We start from the raw sequence: 24,817 nt of genomic DNA, 5'->3' as shown, positions 1-24,817 counted from the left end.
AACATAACACCAGATGGAGAAAATTTCTAAACAAGTTGCCTAAAATCAGACACAAGACAAAGGTTTTCCTTTCTCTACTCTTAATTCAATATGGTGCTTGAAGTCTTAACTAGAGCAGTAAGGCAGAAGAAAATGAGTGGGATACACATAGGAAAGGAAGAAGCCTATGCCATAATAACAAAACAGTATGGCACTGTCAAAAGGAGAAACACAAAGAGAAGCCAGAGAGAAGCCAACACAGCTTCAGTCAGGTGACTTCTGATGCAGATGATCCACTGGGGGAGGAGTGGATGGGTAGATAAAGGCAGATCCTGAGGGCTCACAGCCAATCTAGTCAAAACAGGGACCCCAAGTTGACTCAAAAATAAATAAATAAATAAATAAACAAACAAACAGATAACACTGAATAAACTCTTCTCCCTCTAGCAAGCATGGACACACCCACCCACCTATGCAATGACTTTTAACAGGACTCTACTCACTTAAAATTCTGCAAATAGACGACAAAAGAAACTTCATGAAATTAAAGTTGTCTTACAGAAAAACAAAAAGTGAACAGAACCTACCTAATGGTGAAAATATTTGCTATCTAATTTATCTGACACAGGACTAATAGCTAAAATATATAAAGAACTCAAAAGAACTGAACAAAAAGACAAACAACTCAGTCAATAAATGGGCTAATGAAATGAACAGACAAGCCAGGCGTGTGGCACGAGCCTTTAATCCCAGCATTTGAGAGGCAGAAGCAGGTGGATCTCTGTGAGTTCCAGGCTAGCCTGGTCTACAAAGTGAATGAGGACAGGCAAGGCTACACAGAGAAACCTTGTCTGGAAAAACCAAAACCAAAGTCAAAACAAACAAAACAAAATAAAAAATGAACAGACAAGCTGAGACACAAATGACCATTATATACAAAGAAGGTTCAGCCTAACTAGCTATCAGAGAAATGCAAACTAAAACTGCACTGAAACACCCATCTCACTCTAGTTAGGATGACAGTGGAAAAAAAGTAGCTGTTGGGCATACTGATGCACACTTTTAATTCCAGCATTCAGGAGGCAGAGGCAGGAGGATCTCTGTTTTTGTTTTTGTTTCTTTGAGACAGGGTTTCTCTGTGTAGCCTTGGCTGTCCTGGACTCTCTTTGTAGACCAGGATGGCTCTGAACTCACAATGATTCACCTGCCTCTACCTCCCAAGTGCTGGGAATAAAGGAGTGCACCACCACGCCCTGCAGGAGGATGGATCTGTGTGAGGCCAGCCTGGTCTATATAGAGAGTTCCAGGGTGGCCAGAGCTACACAAAATAAACAAAAACAACAGTAACAACAACAACAAAATCCAAAATAAAACCCAAAAAAAACTCTGCTGGAAAGGATGTGGGCAGAAGGGAGCTGTTAGATGCTGCTAATTGAAATGTAAACTAGTCAGACACAATGGAAATCAGCAGAGAGGTTCCACACAAAACTGAAATTAGAGCTACCACATGACTCAGTGCTATCATTTCTGGGTATCTAACCACAGGGCTCCAAGGCAACACATCACAGAGAGACCTGCATTTTACCAGTACTCACAAAAGCTAAGTTAAGAAACCAACTGAGCCTCTTACCACCTTCCTCTCTTCCTCTGTCTCTCTGGGGTACCCCTCCTCCCTTTCCTTCTCTCCCCAGGCTTATTTAATAAACTCTTCATCTAATGTCATTTAAAAAAAGAAAAAAAGAAAGAAACCAATTCAGGTGTCTAACGACAGAGGAATGGACAAAGAAAATGTGGTATATTTACAGAATCAAAAGCTTTAAGCAAAAAATAGCAAAGTTATGCCATTTGCAGAAATATGGATGCAACTAAGATAAATTTATCGAGTGAAATACAATAATCTCAGAAAGACAAACACATGTTTTTTCTAATTCATCTATCTTTACAAAATCTAGGAAACAGACATGAAAACAGGAGTACAAAAAAACGCTAAAAAGGGAAGTGGGAGAAAGGAGAGGGTGAGGAGGCAAGGTAAGGAACACACTCAATACATCACCTCTACTTGAATAAAAATGTGTTTATGCAGCAGAGTAAGCTATATGGTACCATAACTACATAAAATGAACTTTTAAAAATTATAATGAAAATGAAAGGAAGGAAAAGCACCCATTAGTTTTCTGGTCAGAAGCATTCTGGCTCTAGCTTTTAGTTACCAAAGACCCAAAATAATAAGTGAGTATCTACCTAACTGAAAAATTTGTAATCTAATGATCACACACAGCGTGCTAAAACCATTAGTATTACATATTACTCACCGATTCTTTCTCTACAGTTCGGTTTAACATGACGATTGCTTTGGTCTTTTGCTGCCACACCATGAGCCAGAAGTGGCAACATGTGTTAGGAAGTGGACCCTGTAATAATTGAACAAGAGCAGATCAGGGAGAGGAGCTAGGAAAGGACACAGCTTCAAGGATGCTTCTGGACTGCACTGTGATAACTAGTGGATTAGGCCACGCTAAGCAAATCAAGACTTTAAATGCACTTAGATTCAAAATACAGTCTGCATTCAACAACACGCCCCCCTGCCCCGCCCCTGTAAGACAGTTTATTTACTTAAGCAGAAAAAGAACTGATGTCTGTCAGAGTTAAGAGCTGGATAAACAGGTTTAAATAACAAATGATAAAATACAGGCAAGATTTTGTCCCAAACAGAGTCAAGCTAGTTCACTGTTTCTGATACTGTCATATTATATGGCTTTGTTGGCATTACCAAAGATGCCTATAGTATAACATGCAGGCTAATCACATTCTAGCTACAAAGGATATCAAAAAAGGAAACTCGTCTCTTTCAGTTTCTGTAACAGACAGGTGCTATCTCACATAGATCATCAAGTGTGAAGTGGGGAAGTTTATGTCATTATTGACCAACTAACCAGCCCTCTTTGACACAAAAGAATTTGCGGTGGCAATCATTTGCAGGTAATCATGAAAAGTCCCTGCAAATCAGTTTGTTGTGCCCAGTGTCATCTGGCAGAGTTAAAAGTAAACAATAGCCCACATTATAAAATTTGCTGGAGGAGGAAAAAATCAAATATACAATTCCAATTGCTTTTACATTTGGGTTAATGATAGCATAGGGTTTAAAAAAAAAAAAAGACAAGCAATGAAAGGCATGTCCAGGCTATGACTTTCTTCCTTGCTTTGTGTAGGGCTGGAGACGTAACCCAGGGCTTCATGCAAGCTGAGCAGATGCTCTACCAGAGAGCTATAAAACCAAGCTTTACCCTTACTAATTCTGAGTGGAAGCTGAAACAGAATTAAGTTCTACTGTGCCTAAAGTCACTGTAAACATGTAGCCAATTCCAGAGCACGTGGCAGACTGCTAAGTGTCAGGAGCAGGGAAGGCCAAAGCTATGGCTCCTCCATCCCCAACCCATGGAACTCAAGAGTTAAAGTAGTTCTACACTGAAATCATCTCTAAGGCAGATGTATTTCCTGGTGTGTAGCCAATATTCACTTCTACTCCATACATATCCTTAAGTGAATAAACTCTAAGGTTAACCTGGGCAAATGCTAGAAATCTGAGAAATTACAGCCCACGTAGAGATGGGGGTATATAGTAGTGAGCCATGCCTGAAGAGAAAGTAGAGCTGGTGGCAAAGAAACATCTTACAATGCTAAGCTGAATCATGTGGAATTGAGCAACTTTGAAAAGGTCAGGGTAGCAAACTGGGAAACAAGGATATAGAAAGGAAATCAGATGAAAAAAACTAGAAACAAACTGCTAAATTCTCATGCTCTCAATGTGTGGAGTCCTGTCTATCAAGACACATGAGAACAGTCCAACAGCAACAAATGAATTAAAATTCATGGAATTACTTATCATGAACTTTTATCATAATGAGATTTTAGATGCCTTAAAAGGGATCACTAGTCCAGGCAGTGGTGCTACATGCCTCTTGTCTCAGCACCCAAGAGGCAGAGACAGGCGCATCTCTGTAAGTTTCAGTCTATAGAGCAGCCAGAGATACACAAACCCTGTCTCAAAAACCAAAACAAAACAAGCAAAAAGAATCATAAATCTCATTACTACTATTCCTAATAAAAGTGGCAAAAAAAAAAAATTGCCACAGTAAATAATTCATTGAGTTGTTAGGTACTACATGAGTGTACCGGACACATGCAAAAGTCATCTGAGAAGGAACCTCAACTGAGGTTGGGCTGTAGCAAGCCTGTAGGGCATTTTCTTAATCAGTGTTTGATGGGGGAGGGCCCAGCCCATTGTGGGTGGTGCTACCCCATGAAAGGCTGAGCAAGCCATGTTGCTTTTGGCCATGGTGTTTCACCACAGCAATAGTAACCTTAACTAACACAGTGAGTTTTCACAAAACATTTCTCTATAGATGACAGATGGACGGATAGACAAAACAGACAATACAGATATAAATGTTTGGAAGGTTAAATCACTTATACAAACTCATACAGCAATTATAAGATAGCAGAAAGGGGCAGGTGTAGTGGTGCATGCCTTTAATCCTAACACTCTCTTAGATCAAGGCCAGTCAGGGATACACAGTGACACCTAACAGAAGAGAAGAAACTGTAGCTTCAAATTTTGGCTTCATCTTACTCACGGTTATGAACATGTGACTTAAATCACATTCTTCCTCTGTAAAATAAGATATTAGCACTTGACAGAGTGGTTGTTTTTTTTTTTTTTAAGATTTATTTATTTATTATTATGTATCAGTGCTCTGCTTGCATGTACTCCAGCAAGCCAGAAGAGGGCGCCATATCACATTATAGATGGTTATGAGCCACCATGTGGTTGCTGGGAATTGAACTCAGGACCTTTGGAAGAGCAGGCGGCACTCTTAACCACTGAGCCATCTCTCCAGCCCCTAAAAGAGTGGTTGTTGAAAGGTTAAATTATACGAAACCTGTTACAAAACCCCTTTTATTATTTATTTAGTTTGTTTGTTTGTTTTTTCAAGACAGGGTTTCTCTGTGTAACCTTAGCTGTCCTGGACTCGCTTTGTAGGACAGGCTGGCTAGAGATCCGCCTGCCTCCCTCCCGAGTGCTGGGATTAAAGGTGTGTGCCACCACGTCCAGCCCTTTTATTGTTTATTGTGTGTGCCCTTGGGAGTGTGCACTGTGTCGCTGAGTGCAGCAAAGCAGACGACAACTTGGAAGTTAGTTGGCTTTAAACCATGTGGGTCCCAGGACTGCACCTTTATGCTCAGCCATCTTGCCACCCCACAAAACTTTTAATTCTTTTTAAAAATAATTTTACTTCTCATTAGAATGTAAATGTTCACAGTGGTAGGGGGGTTGTCTTTATTTAGAAACAGGGCCCCATGAATTGAGACTGGCCTTGAACCTCCGATCCTCCTCTACCTGGGATTATAGGCAGGCATTACCAATTACCATGTCTGCTTTTTTTCTTTTTTTTAAGAAGGCTGTTTTATTTTTTTATTTTTTGGTTTTTCGAGACAGGGTTTCTCTGTGTAACATTGGCTGTCCTAGACTCACTTTGTAGATCAGGCTGGCCCGGAACTCAGAGATGTCTGCCTGCCTCTGCCTCCTGAATACTGGGATTAAAGGCGTGCGCCGCCACCACCCAGCAAGGCTGTTGTATTTGAGCATTGACTCTCTGGATGAATGAAGGGTCCACTAAGTGTCATCAGCAAGATTTCACAGATTCTGTTAGAGCAGCACACACCCACTTTAGATTATAGAGTTGAGAACTAAGGTCCTGGGCAAGGGATACAGTTCAGATATTTAACAGTACTCACCTCATGTGTGTGAGGTTCTTAGGCTCTGCCCTACCAAAAACAAATAGAGTGACAAACCATGGTCCCCAAAACAGGAGTGAAGATGTGGGGATAGCTAAGAGAATCGTAAGAATTAAGAAGAGAAAGAGCCAACAACACTGAGGTGCGCAAGCACCTGTTGTGGTTTAGGTATGAAATGTTCACCTCGGGCTCATGGGTTACAGGCCTGATGTGACCTGATGGCATCTTGGGAGGGCTAACCCATTGGCAGGTTAGCAGGCAGCGCCAGGAAGTGATGCCTGGCAGAGGAAGCACGTCACTGGGGGAATGCCCTTGTCACACAGCTCCTTCTCTCTCTATCTGCCCTGGCTGCCACAATCTTCTGCCTCACCTTAGTCTAGAGGCCAAAATAAACTCTTTTTTCCCTCTTAAATTTCCCTTCAGCATTTGTCACAGCCAAAGAGCCTAACACAACATGTTTTTCCATATTTCCATGCTCATTTTCAGTATAAAGTGAATTTCTAGCTCTGAATGTTGATTTTATTTTTTAAAAATCCAGGGCTGGAGAGATGGCTCAGAGGTTAAGAGCACTGACTGCTCTTCCAAAGGTCATGAGTTCAATTCCCAGCAATCACATGTTGGCTCACAACCATCTATAATGAGATTTGTATACATAATAAATAAATAAATAAATAAATTTTTTAAATCCTAAATGATTATGACTATGCATAGGAAAAACTTTAGTTACTATGTAACAGCAAGAAGTTTACACTCCCCATCCCCACTAATGACTGCTACACTAAAAGGCATGCGTATGATTAATTCATCCAACCCATCCAGTCCTCCTGTGACAACAGGGTTGGAATAAACGTGTTCATGTCTGCTGGATTTCTCAGCTCAGTTTCTCAGATGCACTGAGCCCACTAGGTCTGAGTGAAAGAGGACTCCAAGTGATTCACATTATAAAAGCTATGAGGCTGTTAAACTTGTGACAATAGTCAGGGGAATACTTTTTGCAAGAAAACCCTCACTCAAGCTTTAGTGACCATCAGGCACTTAACAGTCCAGGAACTTTCAGCTCATTATTCTTAGCCGGTCCAGTCCTCTTAAGACTGGTGTGTGTTCTTGCACTCGTCTCAGTGCAGCTGAATCACGTCTCCATATTTTGGATGTTAAGCTACAGGACCACTGCAGGCAAACCTGTCTCATACTGTGGCTATAAACACTAGAGATACTGGAGGTGGCAGGCAGGATCTTCTTGTTAATTTTCTTAAATGGGTGCCAGCAGGGAATAATTCATCACTCTAATTTAGAACAAAGAATCTCCTAGGTGTAAAATACCTTCTGAAAATGACTGTAGGGCTGGGCATGGTGGCACAAGCCTTTAATCCCAGCATTCAAGAGGCAGAGGGAAGCAGATTGCTGTGAGTTTGAGGGCAGCCTGGTCTACAAAGTAAATCTAGGACAGCCAGGGCTACACAGAAAAACCCTGTCTTGAAAAAAACAAAAACAACAACAACAACAACAACAAAAAACAAGAACCAAAAAAAAAACAAAAAAACAAAACAAAACAAAAAAAAAAAAACCCAAAAACCAAGAACCAAGCACACAAAAAAACCAAAAGACTGTAGTTGACAAAAAGGTTAGCACCAGGGGACAGGACAAGACCTGAGGGTCTGAAAGTCCAAGCTCCTGAGTCCCTGGTAGAGGCTTGGTACCTGGGCCCATTTAAATCTATGCTGTGAATAAACAGCATCTTTTCAAATGTATACTGTCTGTCTGTCTTTTGTTCTGTAAACTTTGAATTGATTGGTATCCTTTACAAGTTTACACCAGATTGTTTCTCTTTCTTTTTAGTTACTGGGTCTACTTTACTTCAAGTGAAACATTTGTTTATCTGACAGGGAAAATTCTAATAGCTCATAGATACATTAGGTTGAACTTAAAAAACAATTACTTCAGCAGGGCATGGTGGTACACACCTTTAATCCCAACACTCTGGGGGCAGAAGCAAGTGGATCGCTGTGAGTTCCAGGCCAGCCTGGTCTACAAAGCGAGTCTAGGACCGCCAAAGACTATACAGAGAAACCCTGTCTCAAAAAAAAAAAAAAATATATATATATAAAACAACAACAATAATACTTTACTTCATACTTTTCTCTGTCTTTTAAATAGCAGGTTACAATAATCTGTTGGCCTTTTTTTTTTTTTTTAAATCTCAAACATGGGACTGGAAAGATAGCTCAGTGGTCCAGAGAATCCAGGTTCAATTCCCAGCATCCACATGGCAGCTCACAGCTGTCTATAACTTCAAAATCTGATACCCTTACACAGACTTACATGCAGGCAAAACACCAGTGCACAGAAAAATAAATAAATTATATCATTCTTTAAAATCTCAAATATGGTGCTACAGACACAGTTAAGGGCCCTTCTTTCTCTGCCAGAGGACCAGAGTTCAGTAGCCAGCACCCATGTTGTACAGCTCACAATAGCCTGTAACTCCAGTTCTAGGGGACACCCTCTTTTGGCCTCTGTGGGCACCCTGGACATGTACATACACACAGAGACAGATAATAAAATACAACTTAAAACTCTCAAACATTATAGCTTATATTTCTGAACATTTTTGACTAGGAAAAACTACAGTGTTGTTGATGTTTAACCTCTCTTATTTGATAAAGAGAAAGCTCTGATCTCAGAATGAAAGGTAGTGCCTGCATGGCAGAGGCTGGTGTGAGGGGCCGCTGGGGTAGAGGCAAGGAAGCCCAGTAGGACTGTGCTTTACTAGGCCCCACAGATGGTCACACCTATCCTCAGTATGGCTGCACTTTCTTAAAACATATTCAAGGGCAGTGATAGATAGAAAAGGGTCTTCAGGGCCTCCCTGTTCATCACAAAATGAGCACATGGGAAGAGAACTCCAAACCACTAACAGAACAGGAACAAAAGCGAGGTTAGAGACCGTTAATTCACCAAGTGATCTCAGAAGAATCTCCTCCATTGAACATAGTAACTTTTTACCAATACACTCAAAGTCTCAAAACTATGACATTGCAACTGGTTACAGAATCAGAAACCTACGAATAACATTTACAAATGCCAAGATATACTTTTAGCTATGTTTAAAGCACAGCAACCAAACTCCACTTTGCAGGCATCTGCTCAGCATCACACTACTTGCCTGTGTTAAGATGTAACTTCTTTGTGCCTCTTCTATGTCAACTAAGCTGGCATTAATATAATCATTTTCAGTACTTTGCAGTTTAACACGACTGTGATCATCTGAAAGTAAAGAATGATAAATCGTAACTGTCATTTCAACTTTTTCATTACTTTTTATTTGATGTTAGTTACAGATGACAGGAGAAATAAAGAAAACATAAGTTAATACCAAAGGAGAGTTGAGACAAATCCTACCTAAATTACCTGTTTCTTTTTTTTTTTTTTAATGGGTTAAAGCACAGTCTTATTACTGGATGTTGGAAAAGAAGTGCTTCTGCTTCTACTCCACCATCTACAGTACCATGAAAAACTGATCAGAATGTGCAGTAACATGAGTAAGGCACTTACCTTCCTGGAACTGAAAAGTCATCTCAAGCCTAGTAACTAAGTATCTGTGTGTAAAAGTGTAAGGGGCTCAAACTAATGAGAATAGCCTCTTCACTTCTGGGTAGCATGCATACAATGTATTTAAATAACTCTTCTTAACACTGAGAAGCTAAGATAATTGGATCATTCAAACTGCATTCTTTACAAGAAACCAAAAATACTTCATTACTTAAGACTATGTTAACATGTTAGACACATTTCTACATTTTAAAAAAATAAAAATTTCAGAATTTATGCTAATTTAAATATCTAAACTGCAACACTTGGCCTTGTGTCATTTAGATGAGGAAGGAATAAACTGAGAAGCAGGTATGCAAATTAAAGGTGTGTGCTACTACACCTGGCTTTTAGACTACCACTTTTAAACCACAATCCAAACAACAACTACAACAAAACCCCAAAATGTCTAACCTATTTATGGTAGTTTGAATGTAACTGGCCCCACTAGGCCCACAGAGTGGCACTATTAGGAAGTATGAGCTTGTTGCAGTAGGCGTGGCCTTGTTGGAGGAGGTGTGTCACTGTGGGGGTGGGCTTTGAGGTCTCATATGCTCAAGCTAAACCCAGTGTGGCACACAGTCTCCTGCTGCCTGTGGAGCAAGATGTCGAGCTCTCAGCTCCTTCTCCAGCACAGCACCATGCTTCCCACCATGGTGATAATGGACCTCTGAAACTGTCAGGCAACTGTAATGAAATGTTTTCCTTTATAAGTGGTGCCAAGGTCTTGGTGTCTCTCTTCACAGCAACAGAATCCAAACTAAGACACTGCTGCTCCATATGAATAAAAAACATATTAAATGGCTTTAGTTTCCATATCAATTTAGCTCAGACGTTTCTGTTGGACGGAACACAAGACCTCTGTAAATATTACACGTCACTTGCTAACAGGAAAACTATGATCTTGCTACAGTAAATCACATATACTAGTGTTCTGGGAATGATGATGCCAGCAAGCACTTATTAAAAAGTTTATTTTTTGTCTTGTTAACAGTTCAATCCTTCTTTAATTGTTACATTGTACAAGATAGTGGACAGCTTTCTACTTAACAGAATAAAGAGCATTGTGTTTCCTGGATAGCATACCAACAGAAGAATGCAAGCTTTGAGAGAAAGCAACACAACCACAAAAATCTAGATCCCACTACAGTACCCTGGCAAAGGAATGCATTCCCTCATATTGCAATCACAGCAAGAGTACAAACCAAATTATAGTCTTTTGGCCAACATGCAACTCAGCAGGTTAGGCCCACACAGGGTGCTAGGAATTGAGTCTGCCTGGATAATGCTTTCCCAGACCAAGGCAGGGCTTAGAAGCTAAGACTAGAAAAAAAGCTTAGCAACTTAAACACTGTTCCCTGATCCTGGAATTCAGCTATTTTCCTTCAGTCTTTAACCCAAAACTTTACAGTAGTCACACTTAATGACTAAAAGCACACACAGTGAGGCATTGGATATTATCTGAAAGTCACCCAAGGTCTTGTACAACCACAAGGCTTTTGCCTCACTGTGTAACAATAATTTATCCAGTCAACAACAACAAAGGAAAACTGCATTCTCTCAGGTTTAAAAAAACAAGTTTTAAAATTTTGTTAGCAGATGACAAAAAAATTTTTTTACTCCTTAGTAAAACACAATAGCTCTTCAGAATTAAGCACAGCTGGTGACTGAATTTGTATTTTCTTTTCTTTCTTTCTTTCTTTTCTTTTTTCTTTTTTTGAATTTGTATTTTCTTATCAGGAAAACAAAATCTCAAATGCACAGCTATATCATTATTTAGTTCTACTATGAAGACTAATAGAGAGCAGTGCATGTAGCACTCACTTTTAACATCAGCACTCCAGAGGCAGAGGCAGAGACAGATGGTCTCTTTGAGTTCCAGGCCAGCCTGGTACACATAGTGAATTCCAGGCCCACCAGGATTACGTAAAGCCTTGTATCAGAGATTGAGAGGAGAGGGAAGCTACATTAGCTTTTCAACTCAAAAGAAAAACCAGACTGCTTTTGGTGTTAACTAAAACACACCACCTTGAAATATCTAAGAAAGAGCATACACATATACATTCCAGGAACTGAAAGCCCATCAAAACCTTGAGAAACTGTGACTTTACAATTTCCAATGCTCAGCAAAGATAAAAGACCCTGTCTTTTCAATTACCAGGAATCACACATGTTTAGTTTGAATAATTATACAGGTTCCCTGACAACCTGTTTCCTTTCCCTGACTCAGTAGTGTTAGTTGTCCCAAATCTTTAACTATTTTAATTTAAAAGACTTATTTTTCAACAAAAACAATAAACGTATTTTTCAATAATGTACACACACACACACACACACACACACACACACACACACACGAGAGGTTATGAGCCCATGTGTATGTGGGCGTTGTTAAAGGGCAAAAGAGATGCTGGGAACTTGAGTCCTTTCAGGGGGTTCATGAGCCCTTAACTGCTGAAGCACCTCTCTTTGGAGCCCCTCAATTGTTTATTTCCAACAAAGGAAACTTTTGACTTCTGGGTTAGAAAAAAAAGCAGAAAGTCACATGCTTTGTCCTCTTCCACAATTTTCCCCCAGACTTTCTAGAGTGAGACCATCAAAATGGAAAGAGTTGCACAACCTGCGTTCCAAAGTCCACAGTACTTGATCAGCATAGTCTCTCCCTCTCCCCTCCTCCTCTCCCACCCCCTCCTCTCTTTCAAAAGATAAAGTAAAGGGAAAGGAATCACACTTCCACAAGCAATCTTACTTCTCCACTCCTAGCAGTACCAGCAGCAGCACCATGAGGAACATATTTTATTATTTTGTAGGGTATTATTTGTTCTTTTTTAAAAAGTTTTATTTATTTATTATTATATATACACTGCTCTGCCTGCATGTACACCTGTAGGCCAGAAGAGGGCATCAGATCACATTATAGATGGTTATAAACCACCATGTGGTTGCTGGGAATTGAACTCAGGACCTTTGGAAGAGCACTGAGCACTGAGCCATCTCTCCAGCCTCCTATTACTTGTTCTTAATTCTAATTACTGAGTGAATGAAGAAATTTAATATCTAACAGTATTGTAACTTTAAAATTAGATACAAATTAAACCCAACCACTTCTGATGAAGTCTCTGCCTCCTACCCTCAGTGTCTTCTGAGAAATGGTTTCAGCTTTCAAGAAATGACTTGCTCTGTGTGTGGCTGACATACACAGAAGCTTCCTCTTTCAACATTCACAATAAACTGAAAAAGAAAACCCTATAGATTTCACCCAATTTATCACTCCTCTAAAGGCCTCTGTTACTGTCAAACAGTGGGGGGAAGGGCTCTGTACATCATGGCAAGGACTCATCCCGAGCTCACGGACTGTCAGTTCATTTCTAGTCTATACCTACTTGAACTCCCCTGGCAAGAACCCAGCGTAGCTTACAGCTATGTCAGCTCCAAAAGCTGACAGAATATAATTTTTTCCATAACTAAGCAAAGAGTCCTATGCAAAAGTCCCATCACTACTACCATTTTAATGGAGAAGAAATATAAATCTTAGCATACATGAAAGTCTGAACATTTTAACTGCTTACTTGAAAACAAAATCTATAAACAGCTTCTCATTGACCGTACAATAAAAAGAACTACCGAAGAGCACTGTTTAGTGATGATGATATGCCAGAAACGACATCACAGCTTACTGGGCTGTTACCACGTCAACCCTCACAATTTGTAAAGCAGATGATACACTACCATGCCCATTTTGCTGACACTGGGTAGTAATGTCATCATTCTTTTCAGACTAAAGGGATTTGAACTACAGGATTTCAATCACACAGAAGAGTTCAGTGGATGCTGGAGAGATAGCTCAGAGGTTAAGAACACCGACTGCTCTTCTGGAGGCCCTGAGTTCAATTCCCAGCAACCACATGGTGGCTCACAATCATCAATAATGTGATCTGATGCCTTCTTCTGGCCTTCAGGTCTACATGAAGACAGAGCACTGTATATATAATAATAAATAAACAAATCCTTAAAAAACAAACAAACAGTTTACTACTACAGACCACTGGCCTCTAAGAAATCCCAGTCATCTCTCTGCTGATCAGACTATGTCTGAAGAGAAACAGGGAGGGCCTAGACTTTCCTTAAGATCATATTCAACCATTAACATCCTAACTCTTTATGTACTGATCAAGGGAGAGTATCACCTCACTGGGGTCCATGGATAAGACAATACCACTATTCTGACCTAGAGTCCTAATACTCAGGATGTAGCTTAAACCTGGGGGTGGTGACACACAGGCCTGTCATCCCAGCCTCAGTAACTCCTGACCAACATGAGTCTCTGTCTTAAACCCACCATTGCAACAGTCTACGTGTTTGTATTAAGCAGAAGAATCATGTCCAACTTTCAGCTCAGTGCTAGGTTTCTCTTTGAGAAGCCACATACTTGCATCTTACCTTGCATACTTAATATCCTACGCTAGGCCGACTGCTGCAGAAGAAAACAGAACATGAAAAGGAAAAGATGGAGTGGCTTGACTCAGTCTTTATTATTTTCACCAGTGAATCATCCGTACCTTCCTGATGGCCAATACAAAAATCTTTAACATTCCTACTATATTTTAAACATTTTGAGTAATTTGAAAACTCTACTTCATTCATCTTTTTGTTTGTTTGTTTTTTGTTTTTCAAGACAGGGTTTCTCTTGTAGTCCTGGCTGTCCTGGGCTCATTTTGTAGACCAGGCTGTCCTCAAACTCACAGATCCACCTGCCTCTGCCTCCCGAGTGCTGGGATTAAAGGCGTGCGCCACCACGCCCAGCTTACTTCATTCATCTTTAGTGTAGTGAATCCCCCCAAATTCTGAATACAGGTAGTTCATGAAAGCCCTGCTCTCCCACTCAGAACATTCTCCACATACACTTTGGCTCCACCCTCCAGAACAAGTTCTACAGCAGTTCTACAGGAGCTTGCTTAAAATGCTACCTTAGGACAAGATTCTCTGTCACTTAGTCAGCAAGGAGGGAATGTCCACTCAGGCCCCCGGCCATTTTTTATTCCCCTTTTAAAATGAAGCTCTTGGTAGCCAGGGACCATCATGTTCACCACTGAACCTTACCCCTCATGAACTATGCTGCTGAGGACCAACTGTCAAAGCTACTAAATTCAAAAACATGGAAAGATACTGGTCTAAATCACCTTACTGTAATTCTCTCATCTTTACAGACAGTCATTTATGTGCTTATTATTCTTCATACTTTTATATGTATATAGCTATGTGTGTTAGTATAGAACTATTAGATCACCATCAAGGTAATGTGCGCATCTCTAACTCTACTAAAAGGTTTTTTTTTTTTTTTTTTTTTGGTTTTTCGAGACAGGGTTTCTCTGTGTAACCTAGGCTGTCCTGGACTCACTTTGTAGACCAGGCTGGCCTCGAACTCACAGCAATCCACCTGCCTCTGCCCCCCGAGTGCTGGGATTAAAGGTGTGCGCCACCACGCCCGGCCTTTAAAAGGTTTTAATACAGACTCTACTACTAAAATTGTATTATTTCAAGAATGTTATAGGTTGTGTGTGGTAGAACACACCTTTAGTCCCAGCACTTAGGAGGCAGAGGCAGGTCAATCTCTCTGAGTCTGTGGCCAGGCTGGTGGTCCACATATCAAGTTTTACTGAGGTTCCCCTTACAAAAACAAAAAACAAAACAAAACAAAAAGACAAAAACCAAAACAGAAAATCAGATAGACAAAGGACTTTAATCCCAGCACTCCAAAGGCAGAAGGAGTCATGTCTCTGAATTTGATGCCTGTCTGGTCTACAAAGTGAGTTGTAGGAGAGACAGAGAAATCCTGTCTCAAAAACCAGAAAGAGAAAACAAAACAAAACAAAACAAAACAAAAAAAACCGAGCCGGGGAGGCAGAGGCGGGCGGATCGCTGTGAGTTCGAGGCCAGCCTGGGCTACAAAGTGAGTCCAGGACAGCCAAGGCTAACACAGAGAGACCCTGTCTCGGAAAAAAAAAAAAAAAAAGAAAGAAAGAAAAGAAAAGAGGCAGGGGAATAGCTATACCATTTCTATCAACCATGTAGGAGAAAAGCTTTGGTTTCTTTCTTTTTATTTGTTTAAAGTTTATTTATTTATTATTATGTATACAATGTTCTGCCTGCATGTACACCTGCATGCCAGAAGAGGGCATCAGATCACACAATAGATGGTTGTGAGACACAATGTGGTTGTGGGAATTGAACTCAGGACCTTTGGAAGAGCAGGTGGCACTCTTAACCTCTGAGCCCTCCTCCAGCCCAAGCTTTGGGTTCCTTAAAAACACGGCTATGGGGCTGGAGAGATGTCTCAGAGGTTAACAGCACTGACTGCTCTTCCAGAGTTCCTGAGTTCAATTCCCAATAACCACATGGTGGCTCATAACCACATATTATGTGATCTGATGCCCTCTTCTGGCCTGCAGGCATACATGTTTCTGGATAGCTTGGTCACTGAGACTGGTATTGCCCCCAAAGAACCCAAGGACCTTAACCAGGCAGAACTAAGTCTAAATAGACCTGGTCCCTGTTCCTTCTAACCTTCTTTCTCTCTTATCGAGGGCTGGGGGGCTGGAGGCGTAAGGAACCACAAATAAAGTAGATTTTAAAAGTAGTGACAGCCAGGCATGGTGGTGCAAGCCTTTAATCCCAGCACTTGGGAGGCAGAGGCAGGTGGATCACTGTGAGTGCGAGGCCAGCCTAGTCTACAAAGTGAGTCCAGGACAGCCAAGGCTACAGAGAGACCCTGTCTTGAAGAAACAAAACACACACACACAAACAACAACAACAAAATCAGTAGTGCCTGAAAGCTTCTCTGCAATCCTGAGGTGTTATTTTCTCTAACACTTCTAGTAGGCGTTAATGACATTGCAACACCACTGTGGTAACTAGTGTTTCTAACAGCTAATGTTGTTTTTCATGTGTTTACGTTTTTATCTGCCTTCTGTATTCATACCATTTGTCCGTTTTCTTTTTCTTTTTTTCCTGAGACAGGGTTTCTCTGTGTAGCTTTGGCTGTCCTGGACTCCCTTTGTAGACCAGGTTTACCCTGAACTCAGAGATTCACCCGCCCCTGTCCATTTTCTAGTGAGCCAGTTTCAAATATTTTCCCTAATCTGCCTCCCTGAATGCTGAATGCCACACTCAGCTACTCTCCAAAACTTTTAAATGTTCATTTGGTCCTTTTTCTTAGGCAAGGATCTCACTGTGTATCGGTGGCTTGTCTGGAGTGCCCTATGTAGATCAGGCTATGAACTCACAGCACTCCCTGCATGTGCTACCATTTGATAACTCAGCTGTTTTATTTTTTTTCAACAAGGTCTTGCTCTCTGAAGCCCAAGTGAATCTGAAACTCACAGCATTCTCCTATCGTGGCCTCCCAAGTACTGAAGTTGTGATACACAACCCCCCCCCCTATTAAAATTCATTCATTTTTTAAAAATTGCATAGTTTACGCTTTTGGTGTCTTCCTAAGATATTTTCGAGCCTTAGATCCTGAATTTTCTCCTATTCATTTCTTCTAGACAGTTACTATCTTCTCTTTGTATGTACATACTTATGAGAGTATCTTAGAACAGTGTAAATAGCTTGTTGCAGCATTAATTATTCAGCATCTTTTTTTTTTAAACAAGGTTTTTCTGTCCTATACTGGCTTTTTTTGTAGACCAGGCTGGCCTCAAACTCACAGCAATGCACCTGCCTCTGCCTCCAAGTGTTGGGATTAAAGGCATGCGCTACCACATCCAGGCTCAGCATCTTATATAGAAATGGAACATTCCCTATTTCTAACTTGGTTGTTCATTTATTTCCCAGTTTTATTATAGACTCGTGGATTTCTACTTTGTTCAGGAGGTAATGAAACCATTATTCAATGTTCAATTTTCCTGAAGTAGGCAGTTGACTGTAAGGTGGCTTCGGGTCTTCATGACATACTCTCATCAGTTTTTATTTGTTTAAATCATACTCTCACGTCCTAGAAATTTGAGACATTCTAAGCTCCCCCTTCTTTCTTTTACTTATTTTTTGAGACAGGGTCTCACTTTGTAGCTCTAGCTAGCCTCAAAGATCTGCCTGCCTGCCTCCTGAGTGATGTGATTAAAGGCATGTACCTTTTTCTTTCTTTTTTTCAAGCTGGCCTTCAGCTTTCAACTCTTCTGCCTTTGACTCCTGAGTGCTGGGAACACATACAGGCTTTTGTTGCCACAGCTGTCTAAGGGATTACACTTTGTCCCAGTCACAGAAATCAGACAGGCATCCAAAGAGCCCTGTTTCTTTGTAGTAAAGAGTGAACTTGAAGAAGGGCAGCAGTGGCGCATGCCTTTAATCCCAGTCCTCAGGAAACAGAGACAGGTGAATCTCTGTGAGTTCGAGGCCAGACTGGTCTACAAAGCTAGTCCAGGACAGCCAAGGCTACACAAAGAAACCCTGCCTCAGAGGGGGAAAAAGCCAGCATTTATTTATTTATGTATTTATTTATGTATTTATTTATTTAAAAAACGCCAACAAAATAGCAAATAGCTACTACTAAATTTAAGCTAAATATCCATTCACTCTCATTATTATCATATACTGAGTTTAGGTTATCTCTAGAATATGTTTCTCTAGTTGTTTGATACAGTTAATATTAATATTAATTAATAAAAATCTGCCTCCTAAATGGTGAAATACAGGCATGTACCACCATACCCAGTTTTCTTCCATCTCCTTTATGTCAAGTGAAATAAGCCAATCACAAAACAACAAATTCCACATGCTCCCAAAGTAGCCAAGCTCATAAAGACAGAAAGCACAAGAGGGTTTCAGGTGCTAAAAGAAGGAAATGGAGACATTCAGTATGTGGCGTCTCAGTTATGCAAAACCGGCACTGAAGAGACCTGTCACATATCAACACCCATCTAGCTAGTACTGGGATGCACATATACAACTTGCTACTAGACAAATTTATGTTACCTATTATTTTTGTTTCATTCCTTTCAAACAGGTTCCAGTGCAGCCCGGGTTACTCTGAAACTCCTAATCCCCTTGCCTCCATCTCCCAAGTGCCAGGACAAGAGACAAATACTACCATGCCTAGAAGGTGTGGGGTTTTGTTGTTGTTGTTTTGTTTGTTTTTAAAGATTTACTTAATAGGTATACAGTGCTCTGCCTGTATGTACACTTGCAGTCCAGACGAGGGCATCGGATCACATTATAGATGGTCGTGCGCCACCATGTTGTTGCTTGGAATTAAACTCAGGATCTCTGGAAGAGCAGTCAGTGCTGAGCCATCTCTCCAGTCCCGAATGTTATATTTTTAATCCCACAAACATGCACACACAAACTAATCACCCATGAAAAGAGATGACAGTTCAAACATCTGGAATTCTTTCCTTTTTGGGGTATCTACCTAATACCAAATACTAGAGACTTCAAAATCCAGCAATGTTCTCCAACTGCATAAAGACATTGCTCTTCTCAACCACCAAGGCCTTGCCCATCTCTTCTAGACTGTTTCAGTTACATGAGACAACAGAAGCATCTTGGGATTAAGACAAAGTAAACTTCAAATTCTATTTTAAAATATCCCTTTTTAATTTGTTTACTTTATTTCTTTTTTGTTTTTTGACACAGGGTTTCCCCTCTGTAGCGTTGGCTGTCCTGGACTCTCTTTATAAACCAGGCTGGCCTCAAACTTCAGAGAGATTCACCTGCCTCTGCCTCCAGAGTGCTGGAATTACGGGAGTGTGCCACATTGCCTAGCTTGTTTACCATTTTTTTTTCTTTTCCCTGCCTCTGCCTCCCAAGTGCTGGCATTAAAGGCGTGCGCCACCACACCCAGCCCTTGTTTACCATATTTCATCTTTCTAATCTGTACATCAGTTTAAGCACCAGTGGCCACAAGAAGGGCATACAAATCACAGAGGAAAAGCCGGGCGTGGTGGCGCATGCCTGTAATCCCAGCACTCGGGAGGCAGAGGCAGGTGGATCACTGTGAGTTCGAGGCCAGCCTGGTCTACAAAGTGAGTCCAGGACAGCCAAGGCTAACACACAGAGACCTTATCTCGGGAAAAAAAAAATCACAGAGGAAGAAGTTGTTTTAAAGCATGGACTTTCAGGCCTGCTGACTCCAAATCTACAAGAGACAGACCTGGGATCTTAAATTTTCTTTGAAATTTGTTTTTCTATCCCTCCTTCTTTACTGAGCTGGCTACCATTTATTTATTTTTTCCAGAGCCATATCTTATTCCTGAGGCAGATCTGAACATCCTTCCTGGCTCTACCACACCCCACATCAGTATGATCTCATGCTCTTCAACACAATTCCCTATCTAGCTGTACTGTATAGTATCAGAAAGCAGGGTATACACCTGTATCATTGTGCTCTGGAGGCACATATGCAGACACCTCTCAACCAATGTCTCCAAACCAAACTAGCAACTGTTGCGTTTCTGCCACATATGAAAGCCCCAGATGAGTGTGGTAGGGAATGCTTTTAATCCCAACACTCGGGGAGGTAGATGTAGGCAGATCTCTGTGAATTAGAGAAGAACCTGGTATACAGAGTAAGTTCCAGGACAGCCAGGGCTATATACTACACAGACTTGTCTCAAAACAAAGCAAAGAAATATTAACACACACACACACACACACACACACACACACACACACCACTACCTCCACAACTCCCTCTACAAGATGAAAAGGCCAACCAGTGGAGGTGGCTGTTGAGTTGGTACTGCAGGGAGAGGACTGTCCCTGAAAGGCATTAGAAGACAGAGAGCAAAGGAACGATGCTTCAGTGAGGGAGTAAGGAGTGCCATATTTGAAACATGATGTGTTAGAAACTAGTCACACTGGGAGAATGCTAAGTAATTCAGTTTTACTGACACGAAAAATTTACAAATATAGCTAAAAAAAAAAATCAAGATGTCTAAAAAAGGCCATAAAAGTATATTTAAAAATGTGTAATGATAATGACAAACAAATTTTTGCCTAAAGAGGCTGGAGAACAACTTGGATAGTATGAGAATTGAGGAAAACAGTAATAAAGTGAAGATATAGAAGCTATTTTAAGTTTTAATGTGTGTATGAGAGAGAGCGAGAGAGCACGCCTGTGTAAACATACGTGCACCACACATCTGCTGGATGTGCTAAAGGTATAGGTATTTTGTGAGCCACCGTGTAGATGCTGGGAACCGAACCTAGATCTTCTGTAATAACACTTGGCTCTTAACTTCTGAGCCATCTATATAGCCCTGATACTTTAGAAGTTACACACACACACACACACACACACACACACAGCAGAAAGGACTGGTCCAAGCTAGTATATACATATAAGAAAACTTTTTGTTCTGTCTTGTTTTTTGTTTTTTCGAGACAGGGTTTCTCTATGTAACCTTGGCTGTCCTGGATGGAACTCACTCTGTGGACCTCAAGCCTGTCTCTGCTCCCTAGTACTGGGATTAAAGTCATGCACCACCACCACCACCTGGTAAACTATTTTAATTTTATGTATATGGATATTTTGCCCACATCTATATTTATGTACCACTTGTGTGTCTAGTGCCTGTAGAGGATAGGAGAGGGCATCAGATTCCCTGGAACTGTTACAGATGCTGTGAGCCACCATGTGGATCCTGGGAATTAAACCCATGTCCTCTTTCAGTCCCTCTCATCTCTCCAGTCCCAGAATAGACTCTTTTAAAAACTGTTCTGTACATGCATAAATCTGCATAGGTAATAAAGCACAGGTGGAAGTGTACAGCATGCTTATGTAATAAGGAAGAAAAGCAGAAAGAAAGAGGCTGAAAATAGCGAAGTCCATGAGGAAGAGGGAGGAAGTGAGGAAGTACAAAGGACAAGACAAGGGAGAGAGAAGCAAAAACTCTATTCGGGGACCTCAGGGATGAGAATGAGCTGAGGCACTTCCCGGGACACAGCATAGCTTACATGTCATTTCTTGACTCTAACCTTTTTCTAAACTCTCTAAGGAATGAAGAATACAAAGTGTACCGAAATGGGGGCTTCTTCGCAAGTTAGAGAATTACGGTCAAAGAGATTTCGTTTTGTTTGTTTGTTTGTTTGGTTGGTTGGTTGGTTTTTCAAAACAGAGTTTCTCTGTGTAGCTTGGCTGTCCAGGACTCACATAGTAGACCAGGCCTCACACAGCGATCTGCTTGCCTCTGCCTCCCTAAGTGCTAGGATTACAGGTGTGAGCCACCACAACCGGCCTCAGTCAAAGAGATTTTAAAATATAATAGCTAAATAGTTGGGGCTGGAAAGACAGCTCAGAGGTTAAGAGCACCAACTGCTCTTCCAGAGGTCCTGAGTTCAATTCCCAGCAACCACATGGTGGCTCACAACCATCAATAATGTGATCTAATGCCCTCTTCTGGTCTGCAAGTATACAACCAGGCAGAGCACTGTATACAAAATAATAAAGAAATTTTTTTAAAAAATAGCTAAATAGTTATGAGTAATAGATTGGTTAAGGACGGATGTGGCAACACTTTAATAAACTAAAAGTCAAAGAACTAAAGAATCCAATGCCATGAAAGAGCATATACACTCCAAGAGAAGCAGTTAAAAACAAAAGACAAAACAATAAACAAAAAACAGTGCTGACACAGAAAGTAGCCTTCAATGCAGCACCAGTTAAGACTGCAAGGGTGAAAGCTGGGTGCAGTGGCCCAGGCCTGTAGCTCCAGCACTTAGGAGGCTGAGAAAGAGATTTCACAAGTCAGAGGACAGTAGAGCAGACACAGGAAGCCCTGCCACAAAATAAACAATCCCTCCTTCTGTTCTTCCTGAGCAAGGATACTGAAGATTAACGTAAAGCGTGCTGAAGAGGCCTAGGAATGATACAGCTGGTGTTTCATGGTGACATCAGGACATCTGGGACGGATGAAGGTTGTGCTGAGGAAAGGGGATGACAGGAAACACAATAAGCAGCTATGAAGCCCGGAGAAGAGAGCTGCAAAGGGAACGAGAGCCTTGGCGGAGGTCGCTTCACTGGCAAGAAGGAACCCTGGATAGGACCGGGAAATGCTGAGATGTTACAGGAAGCAAGAATAACAAGCATCCTTCATCTGAGACCAAGAGACAAGAGTCATTGCTGAATTCTACCAGAACTTAGAAGAGTTAATAAAACGTTCCTCAAACCATAGAAGGATGGATGGATGGGCCGATGACTAAGTAAGTACAGTTCTTGCTCTGTAAGTGTAAGGGGCCACATCTGGACACCTAGAACCTAAGTAAGAGGCCAGGTGGATGTGGCAGCCTGACGGTAATCCCAGCACAAGCTCTAACAGAGCAAGTCGGCTAGCCAGACTAGCTGGTCTGGGGCTCAGGAAAAGTTGATCTATAAGGTAGAGAGTGATCAAGGAAGACACCTGACATCAACCTCAACCTTTCCCACACGTGCGTACATACACATTTGAAATGTACGCGTTAAGCCTGGTGTGGTGGCTGCCACTTATAATCCCAATATTCTAGAGGCGGAGGCAAGAGTGCTACAAATCTCAAGTCAGCCTGTACTATACAGCATTTTCCAGAACAGCCTGGACTCCACAGTGATACCCTGTCTCAAACAAAAGAAAAAGTACATAATAATCTAAAACTTGCTATACTAGTCAATCTTTACCCAAAGATTGTCACTGCATCATGTCTCCTGAAACAAACTGAAACGCACACACATGCACACAAACCCACAGTACTTACATGGGCTCACATCTCTGTATCTGTTTCGATTTCTGTTTTCGGGAAACTTGGCCACTCTATGAGGATAGTCATGGGACTCATTTCGAATTTCCTTAAAATAACAAAAATATGTTTTAATATCCCTCTTAAATTTTTATATAGCAACATATATTCCCCCAGCCAATATAGAATATTAAGAACTTATGTTAAGTACTCTACAAAGCAGTGTTTATATCATTGCACATCATGCAACACTAACAGAAATGCTTTAATGAATCAAATAATTGGTCAAAGGTCAAGTATACAGTAAGTGGCAGCCTTAAGACCAAGTCAAGAGGACTGAAGAGATGGCTCAGCCCTTAAAGGCTAGACTCACAACCATAAATATAAGAGTTTGGTCCCTAACACCCACGGCTGTCTTTCCAGCCACAAAAAAAAAAAAAAAAAAAAAAAAAAAAAAAAGAGCAAGTCAAGATTCCTCAGGGCCAGCCAGCGTGGTGGCACACACCTTTAATCCCAGCACCCGGGAGGCAGAGGCAAGCCTGATCTATAAAGCGAGTCCATGACAGCCAAGGCTACACAGAGAAACCCTGTCTCGAAAAACAAACAAGCAAACAAACCAACACCTACAAACAAGCAGGAAATACTTCATAGAGCAGAAGCAATGCAACAGAACTAGATGAACTAGATGTACCCCATCCAAATACTGACTAAAACTCTTATTGTAGCTACTTGTATTTTTGAGTTTCTGTCTTAAGTTTCTACAATAAACAAAACAATCAAGCAGTGGTGGCACATGCCTTTAATCACTTGGGAGGCAGAGACAGGTGGATCACTGTGAGTTCAAGGCCAGCCTGGTCTACAAATGGAGTCCAGGAAAGCCAAGGCTACACAGAGAAACCATGTCTTGAAAAATGGCCAGTGTAATTTTATTTCAAAGAATCATTTATCATCAAGACCATCAAATTTTAGCTACTGAAACCTAATAATATCTAAATATATAGAAATGAAAGTTGCTTTGCTCCTACTTATTCATCTCATTTGTGTTATAGCCCATATTTTAAATTCATTTTTCTTCAAAGAAAGCATTCTAAGGAATTGTTCTAAGAAATCTCATAAACTCTGATGGGACCCAACTATAAACGGGATTTAAAAAAAGAAAAAAAACCTACTGGGAACAAGGTGTGGTAGCACATGCCCTTAATCTCAGCACTCAGAAGCCAGAGGTAGGTGGATCACTGTGAGTTCCAGGCCAGACTCAATAAATAAATGAATAAATAAGTAAAAGAAAATGTATTGGTGACTCTTTTATGGAGTGGTGGCAATAAAACAAGAGCAGAGGATGGGCCCCCTCCATGACACCTTCACTTGAATCTTCAATTGCTCTGTTGTATATCCAGTCTTCTACAGTGAATCTTGTCTATCAGTTGGTAGCTCTTATTTTTCAGCCTAGAAGGACAATTATATGTATACACTATTACAATTACTGATGTTGAAAAAAAATCAAAGTATAATTTCGAACTCCATTCTAAATATTTATCCTATATCCACAGATAAGCTCACTGCTTATTAAAGAAGTTTCTTGTAGCAGACAAAACCATTACAGAAATTCACAACTGGTCAAAATGCAAAAAACTGACCAGGTGTTAGCCAGCTAAAAGGCTACAACATAGCTCCTACACACCTAGGACTTAGGAAACATTTAGGAAGAGGGAGTACCAAGACACCTGCAGCATGATAGTCTCTGTCT

General features: G+C 40.9%; 1 protein-coding gene across 4 annotated transcripts in view; it reads right to left on the bottom strand.

Moving 5' to 3' along the window:
* Positions 1-24,817, bottom strand: part of PTPN2 (protein tyrosine phosphatase non-receptor type 2) — a 57,218-nt gene that overhangs the window by 17,925 nt on the left and 14,476 nt on the right. For 3 of the 4 annotated variants that reach the window (XM_084780304.1, XM_084780307.1, XM_084780306.1), the window contains exons 2-4: positions 23,089-23,179; positions 8,939-9,039; positions 2,292-2,390 (exon numbers count right to left, since the gene is read on the bottom strand). In XM_084780304.1, the coding sequence (XP_084636430.1) occupies positions 2,292-2,390; positions 8,939-9,039; positions 23,089-23,179 (291 nt within the window). Of the gene's footprint in view, positions 1-2,291; positions 2,391-8,938; positions 9,040-23,088; positions 23,180-24,239; positions 24,279-24,817 lie in introns of those variants that run through there. The other variant, XM_084780305.1, reaches the window with a different exon arrangement.

This window comes from Acomys minous, assembly GCF_964271855.1.
Source record: "Acomys minous genome assembly, chromosome: 4".
NCBI classification, from domain to species: domain Eukaryota; kingdom Metazoa; phylum Chordata; class Mammalia; order Rodentia; family Muridae; genus Acomys; species Acomys minous.
The sequence above is the reverse complement of the archived record's forward strand: the minus strand, read 5'-3'. Positions and strand labels throughout refer to the sequence as shown.